The 21,138-nt window shown below is 39.7% G+C and overlaps 1 protein-coding gene across 7 annotated transcripts in view; it reads right to left on the bottom strand.

The window, feature by feature from the left end:
- DYNC1I1 (dynein cytoplasmic 1 intermediate chain 1) overlaps nucleotides 1-21,138 on the bottom strand; it is a 181,513-nt gene that overhangs the window by 53,861 nt on the left and 106,514 nt on the right. For all 7 annotated transcript variants that reach the window (XM_052692390.1, XM_052692394.1, XM_052692397.1 and 4 more), the window contains one exon: nucleotides 16,847-16,972. In XM_052692390.1, the coding sequence (XP_052548350.1) occupies nucleotides 16,847-16,972 (126 nt within the window). The remainder of the gene's footprint in view (nucleotides 1-16,846; nucleotides 16,973-21,138) is intronic.

Genomic DNA, 21,138 nt, shown 5'->3' with positions numbered 1-21,138 from the left:
CTGAAAATAAGAGTTTTGCCACTGACTTCAAAGGGGCAGGAACCAGCACATAGGTGGGTTTTAAAACAACTGCATATCTTTCTTTGTGCTTCTCCTACATCTTTATAGGGAAATCTCACAGCCCTTTCCAGTAATGATGGTAAAGTCTCCCAGTCTTTCCATTGGCTATATTTTACCTGCTTTATGCTGTATGCACAGAGGACAGAAGCAGGTAATTTCACAGTATGTGGCCACAGTGCATAGACAAATTTTATGTCAGAAGGAAATTTCCTGGTGAGTTTTGTACTACAGTGTAGAATAGGGGGCAAACAGTGTCATCTTTTCCCAGGCACCACAGAACACGTGTGTGTGCAAGTTGTCAGCACCTTTAGGAGATAAGCATTGGTCACCTGCATTTTTCCAAATTCTCTGTGCTGTGAATCACACTGAGGTTTGAAGCCGTAATTTCGGAAACAAAGAAAACACGGCTCTGCTCTTGTCTTGGCAAAGAGAAAAATAAATGTTGTCCAGTCCTTCAAGATGCCTGCAGTTCCGGTGACCTGTGCTCATGGCTGTCTTGCCCCATGTGGAAAGAAGTGCTGTAGAGGGGACAGGGTAGTGGCTTTGTTCAGCCGCCATCATCCCCTCCCTCCGTGCCAATTCACTCAATTTAAACAGGCCCCAAGCCCTCTTCAAGTGGTTGGCAGAGCTGTTTTTTATTTTAGAAGCTTAATCCAGCCCAGATTTGAATTAATGATGGCATATCCCTTCAACCACAGATACACAAGCTTAGGACAGACACTCATTTAGATTTTCCTTACTGAGAAGCCTGACCTCAGTACCCACATCTGATGTGTGCAAGGCCCCAGAGACTCAGCTGTCTGTGCTCATGTCCGTAGATTCAGATGGCTCTCTGCCCAGCCACCAGTTGAACAAGTTCACAAAGACCTGGGTGCTAAACAATAATGACTTTAAATAGCCAACAACAGCGAGACCTCTTCTGCAGGAAACCACCCCCGTAGGCAGCATTGCCATACTGGTGCCATATGCCTGCACTTGACACCAGATGGATCTCCAAACAATACTCTGTCAGTGGGAAGAAGTGATCGGAGGAGTTCACAGGCATTTCTAGCCTCCAAAATACTGTTATACTGCAGCAGGCACTCAGGAAACTCCTGTGTATATTTTCTAGCTGAGCAAATACATGTGAAAGAGAACTGAGATACTAAATAAAGTCCTTTATTCTTGTCAGATTAATGGCTGAGAATCAGCATGGAAAAGCAGGGGTATCAGATCAGAACACTGGTTCCACTTGTTGACTTTGCCCTGGCTGCTAAGATATGTGGATTTGTACACTGAGAGTAGATACTACATTCCTTCCAAGCGTCTTGTTTGTTGTTAGTGTTAGCAGATATAATTCTGGATATTTCTGTTTCAAACAAATGTCTAAGTATAATTAGTAGTTATGAGATAGTAAATAAATGGCAGAGAGTGTAACAACAAAAATACTGTTTTTCACAATTAAGTCTGAAATAGTACCTAGAAGATGATTTCCGTGTATGGAAACCTACAGCAAAAATATTAGCCCTAAACCGTAAAGCTCCTAAACTACAAGACATTCTGTATTATTTTCCTATTATTTCCTATTGAACCACAAAATATCATCTGAAAGATTTTGTGCAAGAGATTATCTATGGTACCATTCAAAATTCAGCTTCTACTGAAAATAAAATAAAAGCAGTTGACATCCCTCACATATTAAAAAAATAAATAAATAAAACCAAAGAAACACTTCTTGAAACCAAATGTCACAATCCTGTTTAATTAAAAAAAAGGAAGTTTATACTTGGTTATGGTGTGTGTTGACATCTATCCCTTTGATTTACAAGAGTATGGACTGGAAAGAACAGATTGCTTTATTCAAGGGAAAGAAAGGAGGGAGAGGGGCCCAGTGTGACAGGAAAGAGTGTAGGCTGTATTAACTTCAGTGCTTGTTAAAACATGAAGGATTAATGGTAGAAAGGGAGGGAAGAATTGTGAATGTCTCCAGCTTAGGATCTTCAAAAATGTTTGGGGATTCTAAGAATGTCTCACCCAACCACATGAAAGCTTCAGAGAGAGACGCAGCCACACGACTGCTCTAAATCCAAAGCTGGTATTGCTCCACTTATGCCATCAAACCAATGGAGCTGAAATGTAGCCACAAATTAAATTTATTTTTATTGAAAAAGTACTTAGTCCTTAAAAAGAAGGAAAAGTTATGTCAGGAAACACAGCTCCTTCTTACTTGAGTTTACAGGGTAGGTAAGTGTGACATCTAACCTCAGTGCTGACATCTCAGCATTGCAGCAGAGTAAGAGCACTCTGCTCAAGCCTGCAGGAAGGCAGCATCCAGCCTCATGCTTGCCTTAGAGCAGTGCAGAAAGCTCAACCTTTTACTTTCATCTTTGTAACTGCAAGTTCAGTCCGTGTCACTACAAGAATAAAATAATTAGAATGAAGTCCACAAGCTTCCTTGCCAAAAGGGAAACTCTCCTTCAGCTCTTTTGGAGAGTGTATTTGCTAACACTATTCATTCAGTGGTTTTGTGATGACTCAGAAAAGCAGTAAAACTCTTTGCTGTACTGAAAATGTAGATAAGTATGACGCTTCTCAAGTGTGATATCAGAAGATTCTGCCTGCATTTATCCATGACTGTAATCACATATCAGTATGGAAATCCTGAATTACTACAGACATGAATGCCTGAGAACACAGTCCTGGCAGAATATCATACTTCGTTAGACCGAGGATGAAAGAATTAAACCTAGGGGAAATGACAAGCAATTTCATAACAAGAGCTCATCAAAATCAAGTTTTCTTTTGATCCAACTGCTTGCATGCTAAGTATCCAAACCTGGGTGTTTTCTCTGACTAGAACCTTTCTGCTTATCAAACTGCTGGGTCAAATCCTTAACATCTGTATGCTTGCACATTAAATGGAGAAGAAATCACTTCCTTGGCTTGCCTGTTTCACTTAGGTCATGATATTTTGACTCTTAATTGTTTTGATGAAATTATTCGCAAGCCTTAAGTGAAAAGTCTGTGATTGCTTTGTTAGGAAGAGTTTCTAACAAATTTATTTCAGAGTCATCCCAACCTAGCTAAGGTCTCAGGAATCTACCATACAATAATATTATGTGAAAAAATTTTCTTGGCACACAGGTCTGAAATGCCATTTGATAAGAAGTAGATCTAAAGTAGATTCGAAAGAATGTTCAATTTCTGAAAATATGGGACTGGTAGCAGAATTTTCCCCTCCACTATGAGAAATTCTTTAGAAATAAGTAATCACATATGTGAGACAAACAGAACAGAAATTTTTATGCCGTGGGAGATGCAAAGAGATTTTAAAAACAAAATCTTTGCTGAATTGCAGCTTGAATAATTTCATAGCAATGAAAACCCCTTAATGTTCTGCATACATGTGTTCTTACTCACTTTGACTTTTGTTTGATAAAGCATTTCAGACACAAAATGTGTCCATCCGCTTACCAGATTGTTGATGAGATGAAGGTACTTACATGGTGCAAAGTACCCTGGCAAATCCTGTTGGTTTTCCTTTCAACGGGAAGTAAGATCAATTGCAATTGCTAGTCCTCTTTTATCAGTAACAGGCTTATTGGACTAGATGCTGAATATTATTCAGACACTAGAACAGGCTGCCCAGGGAGGTGGGGGAGTCACCATCCCTGGAGGTGTTCAAGAAGCATGTGGATGTTACACTGGGGGACATGATTTAGTGGGCAATATTGGTGGTACATGGACAGCTGGACTGGATGATCCTAGAAGTCTTTTGCAACATCGATGATTCTATGATTCTATACTAAAGGACTGTTTAACACAAATAGCTACCCTAAATGAAGAATCACAACCAAACCACAAATTCCACCTTTCTCTATTGTGACCAGCCTCCTATGGATGTGTCAATGACATCCGCACGTTAGTTTAGTTGGCTTCAGATTTCATCTGGGTTCAGAAAATCAGTACAAGAAGTTATAATGAACTGTCTGCAATAATCCATAAAGGGACAATAACTGAGAAACAAAATTTCATTTTTTGTAAATTTCATTTTCAACTCCATTGAAATGCCTAATTCTCCATTCCCCCCAGAGTTAAATATGCTTAAGGACATGATTTTTGAGAATGTTATAGATAGTTCTATTACAGCACCAGCAACTACTGTAGCAAATACTCCTAATGCTATGCACTGACTTGAAAACTATATCTTATGCACAGCATGTTGTGCACATATTAAATCTACTGTAAGTACATGTTGATAATATAATAAGGAAAGAAAACAAATACTTCCCAGATCCTTTTTCATTCTCTTCAGAACTTCTTTTGGCAAGCAGGGCAACAATTGCAACATTCAGTGCCAGAAGGTTCTGAAAAAGGCAGTGTATTTAGTATAGGATAAGTTTTCAAAAACCATCTGCATCTGCATACTTTAAAGGATGGTTTATATTTCCATTCATTATTATTCATGCGTGTGGATGGCAGAATAGAGATGATTAAAAAAGAGTCCACTGTAAAAAAAGAAAAAAAAAGGAAGAGTTCAGTTCAGCATGATTTGATCAATACTCATCATCATAGCCCTTTGCATTCCAGAGGCGTTGCAATGGGACAGTATTTTCAATACTACAAAATTAAAGAAGGGCTTGAGAAGAACATGGGCACAGTTTGCCTGGCATCCTGTTGTCCTGCAGACATATGTGTACCAGAATGCCAGAATGCTCATTTCCAGAAATTCCACTAGATAAAAATTAGGTGTCACTGGATAAGTGTCATCTATTCCTCTGCTATGCCATAATCTCAGAAGCATGGATGGCTTAAGTAGGTTAGGTTCAGCCCTATGTTGGCATTGTTTTGCCTGAAGAACACTTGCTCATATAACTTATTCAAGTCCATCTCGTATGTCTACCTACCAGAATGGATAAAGACGCTTCAAACATCTTCCAATATCTGGCCTACTGTAATTTTTATTAAAAGAAAAAATAATACAAAATGGAAAGATTCACCCATCTTCCAGGCGACCAGACTGCATCTTAAGTCACTGACCTCTCATACAACTGTAGCAAAGAAAATATTTATTGATGTCTGTCACATCATACCTTAACTTATTCTGGACTCTCCTCCTCACAAAGAAAGCAAAACAAGCGATCACTTGATGGCAAGTTCTGGAAATACCAGAGTTGGGCTTTACAGAGCATGCAGAGACAGCAAATTCCAGCCACAGAGAACAGCAATAGAAAAATGAGTTGTTCTTGAGCTGTGATGTCAACTTGGTGTTTCTATGGCAGCAGTTCCCCAAACCACGCATTCGATCAATCAAACTACGCACAGCCAGAGATGAATTAGAAGCTAGCACAAGTGTTGCAAGAACAATTATCTACAACTCAGCCTATGAAGCTGGGCATCGTAGCCACAGCTGCTTTTAAGGGAGTTGCAAATTAATCTCAAGAGTAGCACTCAGTCCAACTGCCCTCCCCACCCTTGATACAGAACAGGACATGAGCATAGTCAGAAGGTTGAACACAGCAGACTAAGAAAACTTCAGGGCCCCAGCTGAAGAAATAAGTTTGTTTAAGTCCATCTTGTATCAGAAGGATGTTTATTCATGAAATTAATTATAGACAACACTTCAAATACCTCGTGACTTCAGTGACTCAAGAGTCCACTCATAGCCAAGCAAATAAGTTAAGTGCTTTCCTGAACAGCCTTTCTTGATTAAGGACTTCACAGAGCTACTGACCTCCCTTCAGAAGGGAGGAAGGAGGCCCTCACATTCACCTGATCCTAGAAGAATCTGTAGAATTAGAGACTGTCAAGGCCCAACTGATTTCTGCACAATGTCAGTTACACAGAAGGGAAAGGGAGCATTAAAATATCAGAGACAAAATCACTTGACTGCAAAGGCTGGAGGGCATCTCTGGAAATTGTCTAGCCCAAACCCTTGCTCAGAGCAGGATCACCTAGTGCAGGTTGCTCAGGCTTCAGGTGAATGGAGACTCCGTGACCTCTCCAGACAATCTGTGCCTGTGCTCAATCACCCTTACAGTAAAGGAGATTTTTCTTAACACAATTTCCTTTATTTTGAGTTGTGCCTCCTGCCTCTTGTTCTGACACTGGGTACCACTGAGAAGAGCCATCCTCTTCACTCTGCCCATCAGGCAGACAAATTAAGCAGATTCCCCCAAGCCTTCCTTTCCCCAGGCTGAACAGCCCCAGGTCTCTCAGCCTCTCTTCACATCAGAGATGCTCCTGTCCCTTCATCATCTTAATAGCTATCTACTGGACTTGGTCCAGTGTGTCCATGTCTCTCTTGCCCAAAATTGAACAAATCTCTGTTTACTGGACTCTTCTTACTTATTAAGGACATAATTCTTTGACTGAGTAGAGCTTTACCTGATCTGGAGATAGGTCACTTGATGTTTTTTCCCCAGGATAAAACTATGAGGTAACTTCAGCAGGAAGTAGTAAGGGAGCAAAGGGACAACAGTATATCTTATACTACTGGTTCCTAAGCAATTGGCATTTTGTACTCTGTAGTCTGTGTCACTTGGGCAAACTTCTATCAGTTCACTGTCAAAATAATTACAGTAATCTCTTCTTATCTTTTTGACTTAATTGAAGCTTCTAGTGAAGACTGACAGGCTATTATGTTTGCCCAAATCCATCACTTTCACTTCTGTATCATTTATAAGTAGTGTCACTACATAATTGGAAATAATTGAAAATTAATTAAACATTGCACATAGATATGAGGATTGAGAGATGGAGAGGTACAGATAAACAGCTATCTAGTAGAAATGCAGAACCATAGGCAAGCCTGTATTTAAGAATCCATTCAAGAACAGTTGCTTTTGCACTTTTTTTGTCTCTTATGGTGTATTACTGTACTGATTGTGATATGAGGATGGCTCTGCAGTCATAGAGCATTAGGAAGCAGCTAAGATCAGGCAGAAATAAAAGACTGCTTCCCATTACACGCCCTATTTGTAATACCACTTTCTCCAAACAAACCTTAGTTTCCTGAAATTTCACATCCCACTTTGCTCACATGCAAAGTCCTGCTGTCTTGCTGAACCATGTAATAAATCACAAAAAATTACTTCACACAGGCACTTGTTGCTAAGAAAGGTTCACTTCTTATAATCATTACAGCAAGAGCAAATATAGCATCATTATACAGAGTAGTGTTTATGAAAGAAGAATCATTATGGGGGCCGACAGAGACTGCCGTTTTTGCTGGTTTCCAGAAGACTCTCTACCCCACATGAAAAGTATTCCAAGGATAATATCAGTGTCTCAGGCAGTCAGCACGTGCTTTTACTTTCCCTTTGTGGGAAGCATGGAGTGTTAATCATCATTAAATCAATGTTGCCTGAATACAAAAGTTCTTTTCAGGGAACTACTTGTCAGTCACCCAGCCTTGGGGGCAGAGGGCGAAAGCTTGATTTTAGACCTAAGGCAGAGGACAGTCAAATCCCACACTGAAATGATGGATTCGTTGGTTTGTGGGGCCTTTTGCAGCACTTTAAAAGAGTGACTGTTTTATATTTTGTGCCAGGTAACAGAGAAAGAGGCTTCACTCCTCACACACAGAGCTCCCACAGAGACAAAAAATCATGAGCTGAAATAATTTTCTTGAATTCGGACCAAATGTACTCTCCATTGCAAGTAGCTTGCACTGCAAACTGGTGCAGAACCGAAACAGAAAAGCCATGCCTACGGCTGTGTATTATTTTCAGCACCAACAGGGAATTGCATGTTATTTTATATCCTTTATGAAAAAAATGATGTGGAAGGATCCCTATGACTTACTGATGTCCCATCTGATCCTACATTTCTTCTGCACTCCAAACTGTTATAATGCTGGGAGTTTCAGATATATGAGAAAAACTTTAAAGTGTAATGCTCACATCGACAAAGGAAAGTTATGGGTTTTTTTTTCCTTCCTCTCTTCTTTTTAAAATATTTTATGCAGGGTCATGTTAAGATGTAACCATGTCAACAGCTATTAGCTTATAAAAAACCTTCAGGAACAACTGCGGGAATTTGGTGATATTTTGTTCCTGTGATTTTGGGATAGTAAGACAAATTTGCACTTTTTATCAACAGAGTTTTGCAAAATTTTAAGTGGGATGAATAATGTAATGTGTTTAGAAGTATCAGTAATCTAAGCCATCTGCAAAGGCACGGTTTTGCAAAGGCATCTCTTTCAGGATACTGTGGATTTTGTCACTGCTTGAGGTTTTGGCAAATCATCAATATCACTACAATTTTCTCTTATGAAACACAGTTTTTGACTGAGATTTTTTTTTTTCTTCCTTAGCTAGCTGAAGTTTAAAAATACTCCATGTCTAACTGCAAATCCAGAGGTTAGGTTTTCTGCAAATTGAACATTGCATATTACATACCAGTAATTCAGAAAGGTGCACAGATCACTCCAAAAGTAATGCCTCCTATTTGTTTCCATAGAAACTACAACAGATTCCATGAGCACTATAACACTGTTTGCTAGAGCAAAAACTGAGCCACAAACAGCTATTTTTCAAGACAGTCACCACCATTAGCTATGCATTTTCACCAGTGATGAACAAGAACCTACATATCACACACATGAAAAATCTGCACCTGTCGTATCAAGAATGGCCAGCATGTTCTTTATATTTGGTCTGAAAGGAAGAATGCATGAACTCCAAGAAAAGAAACAGCATATTTAAATACAGATACATTACAAATCACTGTTTTAAAATATACCAAAAGCATAACGCTATAGCTAGTAATGACAGCATATAATTTAATCATATGACACTCTCCAAAAAAAAACTGAGAAGCAGGAACTGCCTAAAATCTTCTATTAAAAAAAAGTGTAATTTCCTAATTCTTTGATTCATAATTCAAATCTCAGTTTCAAATGAGGAAGACAATTTGTGGTAAGGATTCTACTAAGCACAGGAACATTCTGGTGCTAGCAGACATTCTATGCATAAACAGTTCTCAGGTAATTCAGAATGTTGATTACTAATCGGGAAATTGCACCCACCTTTTGTATGAGCAGTCATTGCACCGATCGATGGGATACGGCATACAATTATGCTGTTATAATGTACGCCTTTGCTTTGATGGGAGTGTTGCTTTTCAGGGTTATGCACAAGATAACAATAGATCAAAGTCATCATGGAAAAAAAAACACTTTTGCTAAGGGGTAGGAAAGATAAAGATGAATTTCAGGGAATGCACACAACTCCGTGCATCCAGTTTGCATCCCTTCTGTCTAAACACTGATGGTTAGCTTCTGCTCACCCTTACTATGAAAAGTATCATGATTTGGTTTTGTGTGAAAATAAAGTCAGTTTTAGTACAGATTTGAATTAAAAGGCTGTGTGAAAAACACATGGCATACTTTTTCTTGAGCTGCAGATGCTGGCAACCACGTTAACAGCTGTGGCATTTTTGCAATAAAGTAGGATGAGGCATTTGTTACTGGTGATTTCAGGACTGGATAAGACACTGTGGCACCCAAACCAGAAGGTACATTTACACATTTCCACTGCTTTTTTTTTGTCCTCCTCTAGTGATGACTCTGAGCTCAGTAGCATCCAATAAACTGTCACTTGTCTATTTGATCCTTTGTCCCTTCTACATCACTGCTGAAGACAGCTCTCTCCTCTCACCTAGAAGCATGAAAAGCGTTTTCCAAAGACTACATTCATCTTCTGGATGCGTGGGTGTAACTTCTACTGACTCACACACAATCTCTCCACAAGTACTGGAGCAGTAATCTTAGGCCAAACAATAGTTATTTTTAATCACCAAAGGCTAGAAGTGGCGCAAACTCCAATCAACTGAGGGAAGGAGGAAGAGTCTAAAAACAAAGCCTAAGAGGAAAGACATGGCTCTTGTTTACTGAAATCCTCACAGCACAAACCATATGCTGTGTTTCTGTGTTCCAATCTGGACAAACGAGACAGGATAGTGGGGAAAAAAAAGTTTTAAAGTAAGAACAAGAGTAAACATATCCTTCTATCACAAGCCATATTTGAAACTGCTCTTCCCTAGTAGCAGTTAAAAATTCCCCCAAATTTAAATGCATAAAACTGTGCACTTTTGCATCTCCATGAATTATTACATTGTGCAAATGACTACATAAACATGAGTGTAGTACCAACTCTGTCCTGCAGAACAAGCAAAGAAGAGCTCTACTCAGCTCTACAAAGATCATCCTACCAATGATGCACAGACAAAAGAAACAGGAATTGGAAAACAAAACAATCTTTATGTTTATGAAAAAGCCTGATTCCATTTTCAGTGTTTTGATATGTATTGCAGAAATTCTCCAACAAATTTGGGTCCTTGAGCCTCAAAGCATTTCCAGTATGAGAGCTGCCCCAACATTTTCACAATCAGACATTCAGAGGTCTACTTATCAGAGAACTTCATGTTTGGATCACAAGATAATTTGGTTATTTAAGACCTCAGGACATCTCTACTCCAACCTCCTGCTCAAAGCAGGGATAACTGTGAAATCAGACCAAACTGTGTAGGGCTTCTTCCAGCCTGTCTTGAAATGACAGTGGTGGCGGCTGCACAACCTCTTTGGTCAGCTTGCTTCAATGCTTTACTCTCCTCACAGAGAAAAAAGTTCTTCCTTAATTGGAGACTGAACCTCTCTTTTATTTCTCATTTTCCTAATGCGCACCAAATTTCAGTGGTAATTCAACAAACCTAGCTCTCTTCTGTAGACCTTTTTTGGAGAGAGACATTTGCAGCATTCTCAGAGCCATATGTCTTTGAGATTTGAAGCATTTTAAGGACAGACCACATAGGTCCTCTCTCATAAGAAACTGAGGAACTGTGCAGCTCATCTCTGGGGCTGGAAATGCTGCTGGTTTTCTTCGGCTTGCTTGATTTTACTTGGGAAACTCTGGAAGGCTTGAAGGGAGCCTAGGGTACATCACTTCTTTTGTCTCTGAAGAATTGAATCCTACATGAAACTTAGCAGGAACAAAATGAGGAAGTCCATGTGGAAAAACACCAATTATCACCAAAAATTGCTTATTTTTTTCAAGTCTTCCTTATTTTCTTAACAACTAAATTTTTTGTAATGCTTCTATTACTTCAAAGTTGTGGAGGGACTGACCTCTGTTTTGGCCTCCAGAGAGATGGAAACTCAAGGACAAGAGGAAAAGGAGGATATTAGTCATACATGCTGTTACTGCAGCTTTCTCCATACATGAGTCTCATGGATTTGGGCACTCAGCACCTTTAGGAGACAGGCTGCTGGAGCAAAAAGGACATCTGAAGAATTTTATGTTGATTTTGAAAGAGCAGACAACAACAAAGGAACCAAATCAGGAAAAAAAAAGGCAACTCCGGCCAATATCTGCCACTAAATACAACCCTTCACTTACCTCAGTGCATCTAATTCTAAGCTACACATTTCTGACTCCATCCATTCAGTTTAAAAGGGAAAGACCACACTAGCATAAGCAATGAAGAGTGGTCAAACACATAACTTAATGACAGCGTATAGAAGCCACTACAAAAAAGATAGGGGAGAATGAAACATTTTGCGGTGCGGCTGAGTGGCTGATTTCTGTAACCAATCCACCAATATTTTCCAAGCATGGACAGCTTTTCTTGAAATTAAAATAGAAAACACAAGCCCCATATCCCACAAAATTTAAAAAAAATAATAAAACTCCTGACAGCTTAGCAGTGAGATGGAACCAACGAAGCAAATCTGGCTGCATGGCATTTTAGGAAAAGGACAGAAATAGCAGCAGCTATTAAGAGATATACTGATGAAGTCTTTTTGTGATTATGCTAAAAGTTGATCTGATTTCTTTGTAGAACTCAAAAATGCTTCCTGTTTCCTCAAATGAAAAAGCTACTTCACATATGCTCTCCTTCCTTAAAAGTACACTGGATGGAGTTACTTCTAAGTGCCAGCTTTGTACTTTCCACTGCCCTGTTGACACATTTTGAAAGAGGAAATCAATGTATGAGGAAATTGTAGAATCACAGAATTGCAAGGTTGGAAATGACCTGCAAGATCATCTAGTCCAACTGTCCAATAATCTAGAATAAATCAATGTAGTTGTTTTTTTATTGTTGTTGCTGCTGCTGCTTTTGTTGTAAGAAAGCAGAAGTCATCAAAGCTTCCAAACTCAAAGCAGAGTCTTCCAAATCAGAGACTAAGATTGAAAGCAGTTTATTTGCACAACACTAGCATCTAAAGCTGTATTTCTCTACCTTTCTTTTCATGAAGTAACAGATGTTTGAAGCTCACATCCTGATACCTCAGCCAAATTCAATAACCTCACTTCAGCTCCACAAGAAAGGAAATATTTTGTAGCATCCTCAAGTCCCCTAGACACTGATTATTTCTTTCCTTTTTTTTTTCCATCCTGCAAAACAGCTCTAATCTAAAAGCTAGAAAATAGTATAAAAGCAGTACTGTACATATGCTTATAGTCTCTGCTAAGAGGGAAGCTACAAAAGATCAGACTTCAAGTAGCCTGTTTAGAACAAAGACAATTGGAGTTCTCATTTACCTTACTCCATCAGAGATGTTGATGCAAAATTTCAGATATTTCTTTAAGTTACTTTGGCTTAGGAAGCTTAAATCAGCCTATCTGGAAACATGAGCAATGTTATGGGCAGAGATGCCTGTACTATATAAAAACTGGGCAATTTACTACAGGTAATCCTCATAATTAATGCAGTGTAAAGTAGATTTTTTTCTTGTTGTTCAGAGAAAAGACATATAAGAGACATATAAGCATTTTCTAAGAGAGTAAGACTGAGAAATAATACAATGCTCCTCCACTTATTCATAGTACAGAAATGATCTCATCCAAAGCCAGCCTCATGCACAGCATAAATTAGTACAGGATTGAGCTCATGTTGTGCTCAATATCATATCATCAATAACTTCACCATACTATTTTCATTTTTCTCACCCCCATCTAAATGCAGACTAACAGTAGCTGAGAGAAACAGTGTAAACTACAGCTTAAAATTCTCTCACCAAACTGGAGGAGAGTCCATGTGATTTCCATGTCTTTGCTGGAAAACATTCCCTCTCTGGATACTGCCAAACCAACCCAACAAGGGCTGACTCATTCACAGGGCCTCATAAAGTACTTCTGAAAGCCTTGGTTTTTGCCTTTGGAATGCACTGCAATACACCAAGAGTTTATGATGCTCCAGCATGGGGGAAGAGGACATTTCTGACGTTTCCCTACAAGGAAATTCCCAGTCTGCACACTACAGTATTAAAGATGTGCTCAATTTATTCCTCAGTACCAAAGGAAAGCATTGGAAATTCATTCCTTTGGCAAATGATATCACCCTTCCACTTTGATTATGCTTCAGAGACAATTTTTTTTGCTTGCATAGGAAAACAAATGAACAAAGTGCCAATCCCTCATTCTTCCTCGCTTTCCCATTTCTAGTCTTGTGGTAAAGAGATGTATGATGAGCTATAGAGGAAAAAATCCGTTGGACTCCCATCTAAAATACTGACAGCACATCACTGGGTAAAAGAGAAATACAAAAATCTAAACAAGGGCAGTAACAAGATGAGTAGAAGAAAAGTATTCCATAAATTCCATAAACCAGTAGAATTGCTTTGTGTAGAAAGGATTTGATAGGATATTATATGACAATTCACATGAATTAGTGAGTAGGATAAACAAGTCCCATTGGTCCCTTGATACATACTAACTAAAACTGAACCTAGTTCTTGTAGCATAGCATACTGTAAAGCTTTGAAATTTTCTACCACCAATGCTGTATTAATGAGCCAACAACCTAATGTGAGATTAAATCGTGCAAGAATTTCTTAACAGTAACATAATTTGTGACAACAGCTGGGATAAACATTTAGCGAATACATCATCCCTCACATTTAAGGACTGAAATCAAATGCTTTTCCAAGTGGAGTTAGGAAAAAAAGTTCATCACCAGTAGATTCTGGCATCACTGCCTACCATGACTGACAGATAACTTCACTTGAAGCCCATAGCTTCTGGCAACTTTTGACAAAGGTACTGGGAAAGACTGCCCTTGTTCTGACTGTGACAATTTCTGTGATTCTACGTAACGTTCTACATAAGATTACCTTGAAGAAAGTGAAGAAATTCCTTGGCAATCATTTCTTTCAAATCTTTGTAATATACCAGGAAAGGCAAAAAAAACCCCATGGTACTTAGTTTCAGAAATTCACTAAATGTGCAAAAGGAGTCAAATTATTGAAAGTTCTACCCATTGAAGTTTAAACAACTCTTTAACTGTCCAGGGATGTTTCGCATATCTATGTCTACTGACGCCACCAGAACAGCTGAGGTGGAATTTGTTGTTGAGAAATGGCTTCATAAACCATTGATGTCTACAACTTCAAAAAGGGTCCTGCAGGAGTTCCTCTACTGTCACATCTGAAATGAGTTTCTACGTGTTTGTATCTCACTCTGAGTTCAAAAATTGAAAGGCAAAAGATTAGACACAATCACATAGTGTGTATCAAGACCACGTTTCAATAGAAACTCTTTGGAAAAGTAAATAGAGATCTACTGGGAAAATAAGCTCAAAGTGATGTATGTTTGTCATATCTTGCTAACCCAAGGTATGTTCATCTCTAGCTCCTGGGATGGACTGTTATAAGGCCATGTGTTGCTGAAGAAAAATTGAGCATTCTCACAGAACACCTAGATAAATGACTGAATCAGGGAATGTTTCTTTTGCAAAATAGTAATATAAATGTAATGGGGCTACTGAATAACTGAATTCCAGACTTTGAGGTAAGAAAATATTTTTTCTCATCTTCCATCTCAATTAGCACAAGACTCAGTACAAGAGACAAGTCTTATACTTCTTGCTTCCCTCTTTATATAATGTGGGTCTCCTTGTCCAATGTGAGATGCAAAGGATATTCCACATGTCAGAAGCCTAATTATGGTGATTCGAACATGATTCCAACTCCTAACAAATGCATAATGCAAATTATCTATGGACAGTTTGACCAAGAAAATAAATATTTTCCACAAATACAAGAGCTGATTTAATTTCACTGAAATATGATTAATCCAGGATGTATGTGAAAGCACAGTACCACATGTGTTTCTCAAAGTACACAGGCTTTAAGGCTCCCGTGCTAAAAAGTGAAACATGCAACTTAATGGGGGAATTAGACAGAAGCCCACCCAGGCCAATCTTCAGCAATTACTTTGCCTACGTATGTTTTTCTAATGGAAAATATAGCCTGTCTCAGTGCTTTCAAATTATTGAGTCATACCTCCCCTTGCTTACAAGTACTGACTTTTAAAACTATACACATTTTTTAACAGACCATTGTTATGCCTCTAATCAATCTCTCCTTTGTGCACTCAGTAGGTCTACTCTGAATCTAGCAATTAACTCACAAAATCAGCCTCGTTCAAAGATTATTCTTCCCAAAACTGTAATGGGCAGTCTCTTCTCTTGAACACTTTTTTTAAAACATCAAGCTGCCTGTACATCCTAGGAGAATTTGAGTACAGGATCTAAGCTAAGATCTCAAGCTTTCTGAAAGAACACATCAGTCTGCTGAATATGATATCCAGAAAAATACAAGTTCTCATTTCAAAGGTAATACACACACACACACAGACATACAAATACATACATATAAATCTGTATGGCATATTTTCTGAGCAGGCCTGGACTCCTTGTGAAGTTGTTTTTCAGTATAGCAAATTAGAAAAACATGCCCAGAATTAAAGGTTACTTAATCGGGTTGAAGCTCTAACTTCAATTCCAGCAACTCCCTCCCACTATGCTACATCTGATAATGTACCCAAGTCCAAACAGAAACTTAGTTCAAAAAGATGTTTGGTCCTCGAATGTAAAATGACACTTAGCTTACACAATTAGCCAGGTAATACATATCCTTCCAAGAAAAACAATTTTTACCGCAGAATAATCTGCATTTTACTAATCTCTGATTGTTAAGTTTTACTTGCTGAAACTTTTCCATATGGCTTTCTGCACACCGCTGTCCTGTATTTAATTACCACAAAAGGATATTAATAACGAGGTTGGAAATTTGGCCCAAGTCCTGTTCCACAATTTGGACAGTTTAATGGAGAGAGAGCCAATGTCAATTGACATTTCTGTCAATATGAGGCTGTGCCACTTCACACAGAAAAGCAGTGGCAAAAGAAGAGTAAATAGACCTATGGAAATAAAACATCCAGCTATTTTTTAATTGCTCATAGACTTCCAAAACAGCGGGTCGTGAAGTAGCGTTGAGTAAAGTGAAATACTGGTTAGCTAGCATAAGGGACCGTCAAATGGAAATTGCTGGAGTAATCCTTGTAATCAAGAAAGCTTTTATCAAGCTGTAAGACGCATGCCCAGAAATGCACAGCGTACTTAAGAATTTTAAAGGCAGAACATGATACTGAGCACAGCCAAGGCAAGGATAGGCAGCTTGGAGTGCAGAGGATGCGAGGAAGCTAACGTGGGTGGGAAAGCATATGTTGCTGTTTGGATGAGGAAGTGGTACACCACAGTTACTTCATAAGTGCAAGGGCTTTATAAACTAAATCTCTTAGGAACTGTTTTAAATAGACCAAGAATGACACACAGTCCCTGACAAGCTTGCAGTATTGTTCAAGAAGGCTGGATTCCTTCTCAAAACATTCGACTGCTGCTTGTACTTTTTCCAAAAATGCTTATTTTTAACCTCAACTTCTTCATATAAACACCGAGCAGATGCATCATGTAGTAAACTCTGTTTTGTCTACCATGAAATTAATGGCTTCCTCTGTCTTACCTGACAATGGAAAACATATTCTGGTGTGGTTTTCTTGAACTTCATATTCCATACCAGGGCTACCCCATCAGGCTCATGGGGAGCATCTTCATTATTGTTATAAGATGCAACCATCAACTCAGGGTACTAGGAAAAAAAAAAAAAAAAAAGAGAATGAAATAAACTGGATGATGAAGAAGGCATGAGAAATCAGATGAGAGAGAAATAATCTCATTCTACATATGGAATATCTGGTTTTAATTATAATACATGCTAGTTCAACCACAGTATTTAGCTACATTTTGGTTTTATATTTTACTTGTCCCTGATGTCCTTAAAGCCCCTGCTCCTTGCTCTGCATCGATTACTCTCACATATCGCAAAGGCAATGTTATTTTCTGCATATAATTCTCAGAAAAGACAACTAACAGGATATTCATAAAGAGAAGTAAAGCAAGGAATATAGTTGAAAGGAAAAACCTGAAAGTTTGAGCAATTATAATGTATTTGCTTAACCATTTCTTCAGAATCATCGCCTTAATTGATTTTGATAGTAAAATCAGTGTGAGGATAGCACTTATCTTGAAACTAACAATTCCTCAACATCTCAGAAAACTATTCCTTCTAATTTCAGTATGCACTCTTCCTATTCACTTATACATAGAAACAACTTGAAAGCTCTTTCAAATTATTCAAATAGCAAACAAATTTTGCTCACTTTTGCAAGACAGTGAGGTCATTTGTTAAAGCTCAGGGTGATATCCAATTCCACTGTCTCAGTAAGACTATTCCAGAGAGCACTCTGCAATAGACTCATATTTTCTACTGTATGCACTATCCACTGATGTGTATAAGTAGATATGCACCACACACATACGTATTTGCCCTGTATGTGTGTGTATATATATATATATATATGCATATCTATATATGATATCATATATTTCCTGTATTTCTGACACCCAGCGCCTCTGTAACCCCTGTCCTTCCCTCTGAATAGTCCAGGTAGGGTAACAGACCTTATGGCACATCTGGAGAAGAACACACAGATTCTGGCAGACCAATGATCTGGCAGCCCCAGTTTGTTGGACCCACATCCTCCTCTTGTAAAGTAGGAATGCTTTCCCTCAAAATTTCCCAATGATAATTGCAAGTCATTGTCACTGTCTTTCCCAGGTAAGTTCCTGCCAAACCATTCACCACTTCATAGGGGAAGAGCACAGCTGGTAGATATAAAGGAAGCGGGACAAAGGAACTGCCAGTGATGCTGCTGGGAGCTATGAATTTGGTCCACACCAGGCATTTTAAAAATTACAAGCACTCTTTTCTATCATTACTAGTGTGGCTTGATGCTCTGTGATCTCAAAATCCATTTGGAAGAAATAATGCATACTGCTGTAACTTTTGTCATCAGCAACTCTTCTTTCCCACTTTGGGTACATTTCCATGGATAATACATCATGGAGCTGATGATTGTTCTATTCAAACCATCATTCCATGTAAGAGATCTGAGTCAGATCCTGGAACCATGGATGGAAGGACCTACAGTGGTGTGTGGCCACCACAGCTGCCCCTTCCCCTTTTTGGATGAAGGTGGTTCTGATGATGGGGGCACCTATGTTCTACCAGAGCCTGGCTGGTGGCACTGCTTCTAAGGGCACCCAAACCTCTTCTATGAGACTCCGAACACGCACCAGAGCAACTACCTCTTCTTCCTCCTCCAAAACTCAGACATCCAAATGTGGTTTGATCCCACACAGCCTCTAGGGACGCAGCTGCACCAGCCTGCCTTTCTCTGCCCAAATGCCTTCTGAGATCTCTCTTTTCTCTCTCATGACAGATTATAACCACTGCTGAACAGTGAGTTTAGCTTCTCCTTTGAACCTTCTCATCCCACATTGGCCTGGGTCCAAGGAAGCAGCACGTGCAAAAGGCTTTTGCCAGCATGTCTCATTTTTACTGAACAGTTCAGGTATCGTTTGGGCCAGCGACTGAGCCCATGCTATTGAAGGGGTAGTTACCTCAGCAGGCAGAATCGCCAAGCTCTTCACCAGTAGGACACAGGACATGAACAGTCACAGGTACCAGTACAGGGTTTGTACATGCTTCTGGAGAGGTTAGTGAGCATGTTCTGGTTGACAGTGCATCTGGCCATAAACAAACACTGACTCAAGCCTTGCTGGTCTATACGTAGGTTTTGCAATCAAAGTTTATGCAACAGTCTGGAAATACAGTTTCAGGTTTGCATACACACCAGAGTCACATCCAGCTGAGCAATGCCAAGAAGAGACTTTTTGATTCTGCAAGAATAGAGCCAAATGCACCACCATAAATCCATCGGACTGTTCCATCAACTTGCATTTACGGCTGTTCAGTCCTCACTGGGCATCCATCTGTCCCAGGAAATTCCCCCATGGAAATGCTGCAGTGTGAAAAAGCATTCAGGGCTGCAGCCTGAGAGTCAAGAGGACACAGCAGTAACCCTGCGGCTGTAGCTTTCTTGGCTTTGGGCAAGTTGTTACCTCCTCACAGACAAAGCAAGGTGATCCCATGCTCTGTTTACACTCACTCTTCTGGGCTTTTCCCTCAGTTCTTTGATGAAGGATTGAGTCAATCTTCCCCTTGCTCCAAAGAGAGTCATGGAGCTGGTGGTATGAATGATCACACGTTTAGGACCGTGTTTTACATGTGACTAGGAACAGAATAACTTGTTTCATCAATGCATGAAGTCCCTTTGTTTGATTAAGCTTTTATTCACCCCCAGGATGTTTTGCAGCAACACTTCTATCACCGAACATTGAGCAACGTACTCCGCAGTTCTCATGACTATTTGAGCTGTCCTTTGGCACACTGGACACCACCATGGCCTGCAGTGTGTGTGAGAAGCAGAGCTAGTGGTCAGGTGAAAGGTCTCCAGCTGTCTCCAGCCCCAGCCGCAATGCACACCTCGGGGCAAGTCAGCGAGACCTGGTGCCTCCTCCCAGGCCACAGACAGCGTGGAGGAGCCTCGGCACACAGAAGCCCAGAAGCACAGAAGTAGGGTGACAGGGAGCTGAGCGTGAGGAGTTAACACAGGGGAAGGCAGGAGGGGCCACCCTGGAACAAAGAGGTGGGAAGCAGAACATGTCTGTGCGCCCCAGGGGCTGAGCAATTACATTTGGCAGTGCTCTTCTGAGGCGGCTTTTTTTTCTTGCTGCCCTGGGAATACAGTCAGAGCTGCCTGTTAGGAAAATATCAGATAAGAATTCCATGTAATTTCCAGCCCCTGAACAAGTGAACAACCTAAGATAAGCGTTTCCTCAGGCTTATATTTGATTCCTGTGGAAATCCATATGTGCTTATAGGCCACCCACATCACACCAGTGCATACCTGCTCTTAAGCTGACATTTTGTACAATAGCAAAGGGATAAATCCTTCATTTTGCACACAGGGTATGAGGTGGGTGTCAGAAGCAGCCTTTGCACACATGGAGCAGGTTGCAGTGGGCTGCTGTGAGCACAGCCCTAGCCCCAGTCAGGCCTGCATGGCCTTCGTGCAGCATATGCCACTCTCCTGGAGAAGCATCCAGAGTGATGGAAGCGGCCCTGTGGCCATTTTGAGGGTAAGGCAATAGGCTGGGATACAAGAACCACCGTGTCCTGTGCTACTTATCCTCTCCCTAGTAAAAACACACCACAGGAACAACTCTATGTCCTCCTGGAGCAATTTCATTATATCTGTACCATGGACCCTGAAGCAGACTCGCTTTTCTCCACTCCAGGCTGACACTTAGGATCAGGCTAAAAGGAGCTGAAGCATAGAGGATGAGGGCAATTGGAGTGAAACTGGGACCAAAAAATTTGACAGGACCTGTGATGATGTGTACAGACTAATCCCAGCTCTCCAACAGAGTAACTAATTAACCTGGTTTCTTTGCCCCTGCTGATGTGGCTGTATTGGTTTGGGGAAGCTGAAGCAGCTCTCCCGCCAGTTTTAGTTTGCAATATGACAGTGCTTTGTGGTGCACATATTTTGGATACCTTCCAGGCACATTACTTTAGCATGTGCCCTGGGCAACTGCAGTCTGCTCTTTCACAACTTGAAGAGAAGACCCAAAATTTTCAGAAAGACCTCTTTTTGATCTTTTCAAATTGCTCAGACACTTTTAAACTTTGAGTTTTAGAACATTAAAAAAATAAAAATAAAAAATAACAAAAAATTTTTTGTATTCTTGTTTTCATTTTAATATATAGAATCTATGATTCAATATTATTATTTATAACTGCTCATTAAAATGAAATGTTAATTATTTTGTTATTTTTCATTAATATGA

The sequence above is a fragment of the Tympanuchus pallidicinctus genome, unplaced genomic scaffold, assembly GCF_026119805.1.
Source record: "Tympanuchus pallidicinctus isolate F22 unplaced genomic scaffold, pur_lepc_1.0 scaffold3, whole genome shotgun sequence".
NCBI lineage: Eukaryota > Metazoa > Chordata > Aves > Galliformes > Phasianidae > Tympanuchus > Tympanuchus pallidicinctus.
This window is presented reverse-complemented; position numbering and strand designations above follow the sequence as displayed.